The sequence below is a fragment of the Rhodnius prolixus genome, unplaced genomic scaffold, assembly GCF_049639745.1.
Source record: "Rhodnius prolixus isolate KJV_2025 unplaced genomic scaffold, Rpr scaffold_1, whole genome shotgun sequence".
Taxonomy (NCBI): Eukaryota; Metazoa; Arthropoda; class Insecta; order Hemiptera; family Reduviidae; genus Rhodnius; species Rhodnius prolixus.
The window spans coordinates 46,125,925-46,138,035 of NW_027411581.1; the positions used below are offsets into that span (position 1 = coordinate 46,125,925).

At 30.7% G+C, this 12,111-nt stretch overlaps 1 protein-coding gene across 1 annotated transcript; it reads left to right on the forward strand.

Annotated features, from left to right (window-relative positions):
• Positions 1–107: 107 nt before the first annotated feature.
• On the forward strand, positions 108–11,978 carry LOC141460942 (CYFIP-related Rac1 interactor B). Its single transcript, XM_074141466.1, has 7 exons — positions 108–596; positions 1,816–2,040; positions 3,238–3,374; positions 4,156–4,407; positions 4,478–4,557; positions 6,149–6,346; positions 6,456–11,978. The coding sequence occupies exons 1-7, from the start codon at positions 512–514 to the stop codon at positions 6,520–6,522; spliced, it is 1,044 nt and encodes a 347-aa protein (XP_073997567.1). The 5' UTR covers positions 108–511; the 3' UTR covers positions 6,523–11,978.
• The last annotated feature ends 133 nt before the right edge of the window (positions 11,979–12,111 follow it).

The following is a 12,111-nucleotide window of genomic DNA, read 5'->3' on the forward strand; positions in this document are numbered from 1 at the left end:
CAGTGACTATTTTACACGTGATGAACCTTTTCAATAAACTTCAGAACGAATTAACTAACTATGGTGGCTGGCGTGATATCGTCACCACTAAAGGTTGTTATGGTGGTTGACTCTTAGTTACCTGATAAGGTGAAGTATTCGTTTACGGGTTACACTAAGCACGATCAGTGTCAGTACAATTGTTGATGTTTAATATTAAACAAATAATGTTGCTTTTGTTTTAGATAATTGTGTAAATACTGTTAATGCAGTACGTTTTAATTCGGTGCCACCAAATACATATAAATGACCTATGTTTCTATTTAGTGTATCAACTATCCGTGATAACAGGTTGTGTTCGGAGATAATTGTTTCTATTAAGTCAAGTGCCTTTTCCTGTCTTTTGTGTCTATGATGTGGTTTATGTTAGTTTAGTTTTATAAGCTCCCAAGAAGAGCCTGTTCAATCAGCGAAACGTAACATGTGAAATTTCACATTTATAGTTTTTTCATTTTTTTTTTATTACCTTAAAATGGGTAAACTTCTCAGTTTACTGTCAAGGGATGAATCAAACTGCTGCACACCCCAGAAATATGATGTATTTCTGGATTTCGAAAGTAAGTAAGGAAAAAATGAGGTTAGGCATAACATTTTAATTTATTAGAAAAATATAATTAAATAAAAATATTTAACTTACTTTTTATTTATTTTAGTAATGTCTTACATATACAAATGGAGGTTTGTGCAAAATTAAAAGTAGAATAATAACAGTCGAATACTTTAGTTTCTTTGAGGCATGTCAAGTTTTAAGTTTTGAAGTGTATTTTTGGGATATATGTATTTCAAGGTAATCTACTCGGAAAGATTCCTTCACAGAATTATAGAAATGTTACCATTAAAGGGAGGCTACTTAAGACAAAATAGTCCCTTATTGCAACCGGATTTGTTGAAAGAATGCAGTTTAAGGTCGTAAAATGAATAAAAATTAAATTCTAATTTTATTTAGCGATCTTTTTAGAAAGTCGAACACGACGTAGAGTTCTGATTTTTGTGATACTGTTAATGATGAAGTAATTCTCTAAATTCTGTTCAAGAAACCCCAATGAGGCCATGGAATATATAATTTCAAGACGAGTTGTTTCCTTTTACCTGGACAGTTTTTGAAGTTTTAAAGCGTAGTTTGGTTGAGAATGGTTTCAGCATTGAACAAAGTCAACATTTATATTTATTTTTTTTTAATTTTTAAAGAAATTTTTAGAAACTATAACATAGCAGCGTTCTCAGCGGTGCTTAAGGAATTGATTCTGTTTTTAAAATGGTTCTTTTTTTCTAAATGGAGTTGTTAGCTAGAAATAAAAACAATAATTTTCAATGATCATAAAAACCCTTGTTTTTATTTTTTTAAGCAAACGAAAGTTTTCTGCAAAATAGTTTCATATAACTTTTTGAACCTCCAGAGTAAAGTTTTTTTTATGTCTCAAGAACATCATAAATAAATTTTTGGCAGTATCTATTTTGCTTCAAATTAGGAGCTTACCAGTTTTTATTGAGTATTATGGTTGCTAGGAAGGATGAAAATCAAGCTGTTTGACTTTGGAGAAAAGCAATCCACACACAAAAGCGGTTTGAGTTAGTAAAGTACTAATTATTGGGTTTCCAAGAGACGTTTCCTCTCAGCGGCCTTTGGTTCGGAGATAGAGGTGCTATTCCCAAACATTCTAGTTTCTTCGATGGGGTTGGCATCAAATGAAAAATTTGACTTACCTCAAAGAATCTATTCTTATAGTGTTACCTCCCAGTATGTATCATTTATTAGTTGATTTTTGGTATTTTTAGATGCAGAGCCAACGGAATGTGAGAGAGAAGTTTTCGATGAAGTAGAAAAAGTTTTAGAATGCTCAGAAAGTATACTTAATGAGTTAGGACTTTATAAAGGAGCGGGAAGGGAAATTCGAGAAGCAATTACTACTCCAACCGAACAATCGCAAACAAAAGCTTGGAATATAGTGCTTCCTCTTGTCGAAAAATTAAAGAACTTTTATCTTTTTTCAATTCAGCTGGGTTGGTACTTTTCCTTTCAGTTTTTGGCTTTTTATATTTTTTAATAATAGAACTATCATATTGAACTTAGTAATGCGATATACAACTTGTGTATTATGTTTTATATTTTAATTTGTTTAAACATACTCGGGCAGCAAAATCTACCTTCTCGTAGTGCATCCTCGGATAACTGTTCAGGGAGTAGGTCAACATAGACTTACCTCATAGACGGGATTAACGTAATTCCTCTCAACTCTCAATTACGAAAATTCTCAATCACACACCTTTCCATCTAGATTAGAGGTGGCAAAAGGAGTCTTACTCAGGACATCTTGTGGGACGTATACCAGACTGCTGGTTCCCGCATTTCTCTAGCCTTGTACAAAGCGTCATTTGATCTGCGCCGAAGAATAGAAGTAAAGTAAAGTAATCGTCTACTTTTTCAGGCGGGGCTTAACGTCCAACTACCATTTACTAGGTGTCGTGGACGGAGGCGACTAGCAAACGTACTTTACTATTTCTCATTTAACCATTAAATAAAATCCAAGGCCAAGACCGGGAATCGAACCCAGTACCACAATGCCTAAGAATAGATAGCTCACATTACGATTAACAAGATGGAATTGAGATATATTCTTAAAACACTCTCTGCTTTTAATTTCGGGCCAAATTTAGAATGTACGGGGAGGCTTTGCGAAGAGGGTTGCGTGTAACATGAGAGAGATTCTATCTGACCGTCTCTCATAATTTCTAGGACTTCAATCAAAAGGTTGATCTAGGGAACGTCATTAGAAGGTTTAGAAAGCATTGAGGACATGGCCAGGATGGTAAGTCCTCATGCTTGCTGAAGATTGAAGATGCTGGGTTTTTCTAGATGTTAGAGAGGAATACACCGTACCTAGAATCTGGGGGAACTTACATTAGAATATTTGGGGAGGGCAGTAGGGAACGGATGGGTTAGTTTCAGGGACTAGTAATACCTAACACTTGTCTCTCTCTTCAACACCTCAAAGTTCTCTAGTTTCTCACTAAGAGTACTTAAGGGATTCACAATAAATTGAAGTTGGGCAGAACCAATTTAAAGAACGTGGCTTTACATAATATCCGTAACAAGAAAACTAAAGCAAATAAGAATCTCTTCTCATACAAATATGAAAAAAAGTAAGAAAATTTTTGTATTGTAGAAAGTAAGGAAATATCTTTTTGTTTTATTTACAGAACGAATAGTTCCCAAATTACTAGGAGAATTGTGTTCAGGGGCCATGAGTCCCGCCCAACATTTAGAACAACAGCAGGCTCTAGTGAAACAATTTGCTGAAATTTTGGAGTTTGTGCTTAAATTTGATGAATATAAGGTAATAGTCCAAATACCCGAAATGATTATTGTTTAAGTTATTAGAATTTTGTACATAAAATTATAAATCTAAATTCTGCAATGATAGTTATAATTGTTTAAGAGATTTGTTTAAGAGTAATTTTAAACATTTCTTTAACATTATTATTGTGAGAAATTATAAAGTAATTTCATGTAATTATGTCTTTCATAAGAAACGGAGAAAAGTGTTAACTTTTTAGTAGAATAAAGAAGCAGTGATGCTTCCGTGAAATAGTGGGAGTACATTTATATTAATTTGCATTATGTGTCAAAGTTGGAAATAACCCAACTATGATAATAGCTTGTGAATAAGAATTAATAAGCAAGAAGTTAGTATTCTAGGTAGTTCATTGAACTAATTTACCATACCGACGTGGTGAATCAGCAGTGTACTAGCCATTTTATTATTTCAATTTTAAATAGCGTACGAATTTTTTTTTTTTCTGAACATAAAAACTCTCCCATTTGAAGTGACTTTAGAAATATTTAAGTGTAACGACGTCCTACTGATTTTAAATTGATGAACCTAATCTTTGAGATAAGTAATAAATTAGATTGATATTTGCTAATTTTTCATAAAATAAAAATTAAAGGAAAATTACTTTTCACAAAAATTACCGCGTAACAATTAACACGTAGAAAGTAAATAATAAAAAAATAAAGTAGCAAAATAATTCGCTTCTTTTACTCAATGCGTAATACTTGGAACAAGTACAATTTTAAGACTTTAAAATACTACCAATTGTTGAAACTGTGTTTAGATGAAAACGCCGGCTATTCAAAATGATTTTTCATATTATCGTCGAACTATGAACCGCCGCCAAAGATTATGGTCCAGCGATTGCGGAACAACGGGTGAAAGAGTTGGTAGGCAGCAAGATCCTTTGTTAAGCTGTTGTGGTGGTAGTGAAGAAGTATCTTCAGATTTAGCTAATAGAATGTCACTTTTCTATGCCCACGCTACACCTATGTTGAGAGTGTTGACCGAAGCTACAGCTAATTTTGTACAACAGGTCAGTAAATTAATCATTATCCTAAAGATATTAATTATGAAGCTATAATAATTTATTTTCTAAACTTCAGAACAATGACATTCCTGTTGAAAATACTACGGAAACACTTGCCACAATGGCAAAAGTCTGTCTTAGGATGTTAGAAAGTCCGTAAGTATACTTTAGATATTTATTTTAAATTTGAAGTGTGTTTGTACATTTATTCTAAGCATAGCTAAAGCTTTATTCTTTCTTTAATAGAACATAAAGTCTGAAACCTAGTAAAAAATTTATTTGCTATTAGTTAATTTAAAAAATTATTAGACAGCTCACTATCCGGTGATGGAATGTATAGTTTGTAACGAGAGAACACTGACCGAGAGACCAGCAGGGCACTGAAAAAAAGCTCCGGGCGCCAATGACCCCAGTAATTGACGCACCTTAAATTTAAAAAAAAAACAAAAAAAAGATAATTTTTTCGGCGCGTCAATAGAGAAAATCTTAGGGCCAGCAGCTGGATTCAAATCCGGGATCTGCGCGTTGGAATACCCTAACCACAGAGCTAATCCCTTACCTTTTTTTTATTTTTATTCTTTGGCGATCGACATCTACGGTCATTAGAGAGTACTACACTTTTTTTTTTTACTTATACAATGGCTCAAGAGCTAGCTAGGATAGTACCTATTATCTATTGGGCTGTCACCCACATATCCTTATTATTTCGTTTCCTCGTAACTCCCCTTATTATTGTTATTAATTGTGCTATAAAGTCCCCTCTGGGAATTCCATCCTGATGCCTAATAAGAAGTGTTATCGGATTCTTCTTCTAAGTCTAGAAAGACATGTGATCATGTGGTTAGTTCTTTGACGCTGTCCTCTGGATTGTGCACTAGCTAATCCAAAGGGCAATCCGAGCATTCCTAAACTGGTAGTTTGGCAAAGATGCAATGGGATTCGCTCAAAAACCTTGTCCTTTTGTTTTTTCCGTGCTTTAAGAACTGAAGCTGTGATGAGACCGCCTTAAAAAGTTTCAATTAGGAGGTTTTTCACTTCCTTCACGTTTATTTCTTGAAGTTTTTTTTTTTTTTTTTTCTAAATTGTAGGCCTCTTTGAATTCACCAAGCAAAAGAAAAATAAGCGGTCAATTTAATAAATTTGAGAACTTGTCCTTTCTCATTTGTTGATGAATTGTGTTTCAAGAATTTGTGTTCGGTGAAGATTGAGTTTCAAAATTCGAAACAATTACTTAAAATTATTCTCCAGATTGTTTGAAAGGCGTTAACATAGATTTATTTCCACGTTTATTACATGCAACTAACAAACCATATATTGAAGTAGAAAACTAAATTGATTTACAATTTTATTTTGAGTTAGAATTATCTGTCCACTTTAGTTTTTAGATTTTTTTTTTCTAGGAGATTTTAAATTTAAATAAGTTGGGGGATTACTTGTTAATAATTTAAAATTGATTGCCAAATACCCCTTACCTCATACTTTGGCAAGCCTGTGGTTTAATGTTAGGTTAATGTGCTACAGTTTCTTTAAGAGTTGCGGATTGTGTAACTGTCAAATTACCTCTCTCTCTCCCTTTTCTCCGATGATTCAGTATCATTGTAAAGATAAAATAAGGGTTCGCAATTGATAGCAAAAATTCTTAGAATTAAATCGTCTTAAATTTTTTTTTTTTTTTGGTTGTAAATAAATATCACTCTAACAATGACGCCTACTTTGAAATTCATAATTTAGTTTTTTCTGTTCGCAGAAGTCTTGTAAGCCAGTTTGAACATGAAGAGACTGAATTACTTGTTCTGCGAGTAATGGTTGGTCTAGTTATACTTTATGATCATGTACATCCGCAAGGAGCATTCACAAAGTCTTCCAATCTTGATGTAAAAGGGTGTGTCAGGTTGCTTAAAGAACAACCACCTGTTAAATCTGAACCACTTCTTAATGCACTTAGGTATTTGGCTGTTTACCTTTATAGCTTGTCATTGTGTGTAGGAAGTACTGTTAAAAATTGTTTTAATTTACGTTATTAAATATAGAGTAACGTTTCTTTATTGTTTTAGGTATACAACAAAACATCTTAATGACGATAGCACACCAAAACAGATAAAAAACTTACTTGCAGCATAATCTGTAAGTTAAAGACAATTTATGTAACTTAAACTTTCAGTGCTATACATATATATATATATATATATATATATATATATATATATATATATATATTATATTTCATAATTATTGGCAATAAAGTTTGAAGCAGAAAATATTCAATCCGACGTAGAAAAAGTAAATAAATAAATAAAAATAAAAAGGAAAGAAATCTGCATTTATTCTGTATTTATATTTCGTAATATTAAAAAGAAAGAAGAGAGTTAAAGTTAGAATACGTCAATAAAAGATTGTCTCAATGCATTACTTAAATAAAACTATAAGACTGTTATCCGAGTACAATATTCCACCAAGAAACAATCAAGAATTTTTACTTAAACTTTCATTCTAAGACCCTAAGTTTTCACTTTTACATTATAAGAAAGAGAGCACATTGTTCCATTCTTCCCGTCCATTAAGGTTTCCGGTGATTTATTTATCTCAAGAGATGTAATAAGTTCATTATAGGAGATTTAGAGACTTAATAATTAAAATTTCAATGTTCTTAATCATCTTCTGCGTTATTTGAGTTGGAACAGAAATATACCTTAAGCATACTTGATTTTTGACTAAGTATTTCTGTTCTTTCCTTAGAAATAAGTAGTTTCATTCATATTTTTCAGTTGGAAGTGTTCCGACTGTTGCATACACCTCAATAAAAATGAATATAAAAATGAATTTAATATGTAAATAATAATATGCTTAGTAGTTGCTATGTTAAAGGAGAGGCTAGTTAAATAGGCTGCCGCGTCCCAAGTCTATCAAACACAAATAGTAAAATAAATAACCTAATACTTTTAATTTGTATACCTTCTGCTATGTGTAGCATAACCTTGAATTTACATATCATCGTATGTTTTATTCGGAGCTTACCACACATCGCTTCATTAAGCTGAAACTTAAGGTTACATAAATAAATTACAAGTATAAGTTTTTAGAGCGTTAGCTCGAATGTGAGCATAATTTCCAATTTGTTAGGTAAAAGAAGCCAAAAATTATGTATAGGTAGGACTTTTAAGATATAACGTATAATGAAATAAGGGTATTTTAGCTCATTGGTTAGTGCAATAGATTCCCATTAGAAATTCCTAGTCTAGCTCTTTGCTCGAAGATTTTCTGGCCGCTGTATCGTGATGGACGTGTATTCAGTAACGAGAGAACATTGTGCGAAGTTCGGCAGATTATTGAAAAATACTGGTTCCAAAGAACTCATGTTTTGGCACGCCTTAATTAAAATAATACAGAAATCACAAAATATAAAGAAATAAATTTAAAGAAGATTATTATTCGAGAAGGGTGCGCCAAGGCTAAGGACCTAGGTAACGAGTGGACCTCTGACCTACTTAATACAAAACCCTAATCGATTAGAATACCCTAGCTCAACGGTTGGTGAACTGGATTCCCACGCGGATATACTGGTTTTGAATCCAACTCTATTCCCCTAGATTTTCCTTTTTCTCAAGAGTTACAACATAGGTTTTATTGTGTACCTAGAAAACATTAACTGTAGGCAGGGAATGCTCTAAAATTAGTTCCGGGTGTCAATAAAAGCAATCTTCGCGATTTCCATATGCGTTGAATGCTCCCTGAAGATCTCATCTACTTTATCAATATAACTCCAAGTTTTGCAAAGTTTTCTTAAACAACTCCAAGCTCTACATTCTAGGGACTTAATTTCTTGAAGATATTGGGGTTTACTCGATCTTCTTGAGATACTACGAATCAGATGGTTATACAATCATCCAGAGTCAGCTTTTATGACTCCAATCGTACAATTCTCTTATGTCTCCAGCTAATCCAAAAAAGGTTGGTTATAGACTTGTAACAGTGAGAACTCTAATCATCAATCAATTTGAATCATAGGTACTCCCAGCCTATTGTGCTATCCTTTTTAGTATCCCATGGCTCAAAATATATTCTACTCAATAGTAGTATTATTACTATTTAGTCAATATTATTCTCAGAGGTATATGTACAAATTCCTTTTAGTTATGTTTCGTAAACGAAATATTTAGACAACACTCAAAATCATAATGATCCACAGAATTCTGACGATACACGAGTATTTGCATTCATAAAGAAGACATAATTAAGCCAAAAATTAGAATTTATTTTAATAAATTATAAATTAACATTTATGAAGGTAAAAAATAAAATTACAGTTAATATAATTAATTATGATAAAAGTTTCTATTTTTGAAAAGGAAAACAAGTTAGTTTTACTTTTGCAATCCAGTGATATATTTTTTAATCAAGTTAAAATCACTTTTCTAATCGTATTTAGTAAGTTATAAATTTTACTAAGAATATCCATTTATTTAGATAAACTTATGCCTTTTTTTCTGCACTTAAGGGATAAAATTTCACTGGGATGTAATAGTCTTTGATTAAAGCAAACGTGAGTGTTTCGATTTTGTTGAAAAAACAATATAATAATGATAAAAGATGTAAATTTATGTCAGGTAGCATTCTTTTAAAGATAATTGTATTAGTAGGGTAGAAATCTGTTATGCAGCGGAATCAGTGTAGTAATAATGAATGATAAAGTTGATGAAATCGTTTTATATTCATTAATTCACTTATCTATTAATTTTTTTTTACGTGGAAGTGTGAATTCTACACATGTGAAAATCTTCGAGCTCGATTTGATTTAAATTCTTCTCTGAATGGAACTGCTGAGAAGTAGTCTTTTATTTTTATATGGATTGTAATATTTTTTTTATTTTTTGGTGTTTCCTCACGGTCCTATATTATTTGATTTTCTGTGACCTCCTCTAAAAGCCATGAGGTCCTCCTTGAGAACCACTGGTCTACTACTACATCACCGGATTCAATCGATTGTACCAGTTTAAACGGTCTTTTAAGGAACAATTACCAATCTATAGTTTACATTACTAATTTGTTGTTTATTGAGACAATAAAAAAGTAAAATAAAATTGAAAAAATTAAAGTCTGGAATGGTAATTTTAAGCTGGACTTTTTGGATAATTAATTGTATTAATTATAATTAATTGTTAATAAATTTGATCTTTCAAGGATTGGATAACCTACTTAAATTTCGGATTGAATTTTTCTCTGTCTTTAAAGCACTCAGTTGGTAAAATTATAAGAAAAAAAATTTATTGTAAAATCCCTAGCTTTTGCATAACCCATTGTTTAATTAAGTAATACTCACTGCCTTTTTATAATACTAATTTCAATCTAATCTGCTTGAAACCTTGTGACCGGTTTTTTTTTTTCAATTAAGATGATAAAGGAAGAGTCAACAAATATGTTATAAATTGTCTATATAAATATATATATTGTATGTTAAATTAAAGAACAAAAAAATATTTTCAAATAATGTTGATGTTACCTATAAGATGTTAACTGATAACTATGATTAAAATATTTTCTATTTATTTATTGTTTTGAATTAATTTTTTAATTGTAATGATCATTTGTTTACACCATGTTTATTTTGTTTTTACATATATAGAAATGGGTTATTTAAGTGTAACCTATTGGCACGTAATAAAAAAGTATACTGTAAATATTGATAACATTATGATCTGTTGGTCATTAAATAAGAGTTGAAGTTACCAGTTTTATCAATTCATAGATGCAAAGAATTTGTCGTTATTTATGCATTTTGGAAAACATAACTGCCGTGATTTGTGTGTTCATATTTTGTATAGAAAATTTATAATTGTTAGTTTCTACAGGTTTAACAAAAATGAAAACTTCTTCCGAATTCGATATGAAAAAAAAGTGTAAAAATTTGATTGTTTTTTTTTTTTTTCTCGATGGAAATAGTATTAAGAAAGATATAATTTATTTAATATTTTGCACTACATTTGACACTTTAAAGACTTGTTAATTACTCATAAATTTATTGTGTTAGTTATATTTTATTATTGCACTTCCATGTCAATCAATAAGTACGGTATTTGAAAAGACTGCCTGAAATATTTTTCAACTGTTATGTCTGTTATACATATTTTTAATGCATAATCTAATTAGTGCAGTTCACTTTTACAGAATAAAGATGGAAAAATATAGTATTCTGCCATTCCCTTTTTTACATTTTGAAATGTTTTTACACTTAAATTAATTTTTATGAAGTGCGCGATCAATTTTTGTTAGGTTTTTTTTTTATAAATTCAAGTTTTGTACAATCTGCACAATCAGTTCAAATTCTTCCATTTGTAATAGGTAACCAAATATCCTTCTTCCATTGTTACTGACTGTTCTCTTTTTATGAACGTTCTTTGATTTATTGTACTTTTCTCAGTACAATTACCTTTCTAAGTTCAATTACCTTTTTAAAGATTTCGTGCCACTTTTTTATACTAAATAATTGATCCTTTGGCGAAATAACTCACTTGTTCCACTATTTTCGAAAATACTGATTCTAATTTCGAGTGGCGCCCTTTTTCACTCAGTACTCAATTAATCAATGGATACAGTCCGTAGTAAAAAATGTTTAGTCCCTTAGGTGTGCTCCCAACAGATGTAATTAAGAGCCGCTGTACTCCTATCCAAGAAACACTAATTAATATTAAGGAACTATTGAGTGATTTACACACTTTATCAAGACTAAAATCCTTCGTTGTACTTGATCCGAATCATTTTGATTTTACTTTTTGAATCTTCCGATTCTGAATTCCAATGTCCCAGTTTTAATAACCAGAGCTAATCAAGGCAGCGATAAATATCTGAAGGATAGATCCTACAGCCAAATATCTTATTCAAGCAGTGCAACAGTTTTTGAAGCTTTTTTTCTCCGATATTTTATTTGTTTAGCTTATAGAACAATTGTTACTTCCCTGTTCTTTCATATTAAACGAAAGTTAGTTGAAATAAAACCCTTAATTTTAGTCTACATTAAATAGTAATGGAAAATGTTTTCTTAAAAAGAATCAGATGTTATTTTTGATGTACTTCAGTGCCGTCCAGCACAGTTAGTTTATGAAGTATTCAAATTGAAAACTCCCATATATTTCTGTTTTAAGGATATAAGGAACTTGATCTAAAAAACAGATTTATTTGATTTATTGACTTTTTGAGTCGAGAGGGGGAAAAATCTTTCTACTTTGTTAGTAAACCGTGTTTCCTTTGTGTTCTGATATATAACGGTAATACATTTATAGGAAATTTTCATGTTATTCAGTAAAAATCTCTTGAACCTTCATAGTTATGTGCTATTGGTGTAAATTTTATTTATTTATTTATTATATTATTTTTAAAGAAATTAGTCCACGTGCCATTATTTGGTTCTTAAAAGAAAAAAGACTAAATGTATTATTAGTTGCTAGTATTAAACAATGACATCTTTCTTTAAAAGTTTAATGTAATTTTTTTCAGATTAAAATCAAAATTTATTCATTAATTATATTTTAAAGAAGATAAGAACCTGTAAAACTGATAAGGCAATACATTGTGTTAAATTAATAGTTCTTATTTTTACTGCTACCTTTGAATTATTTTTCAAGGCGTTATCTTAATATAATTGATAAAAACAAATTACGAAATAAATTATAGGAGAAATATCCTATGATAAATGAATCAGAAATAATGAAAACTACA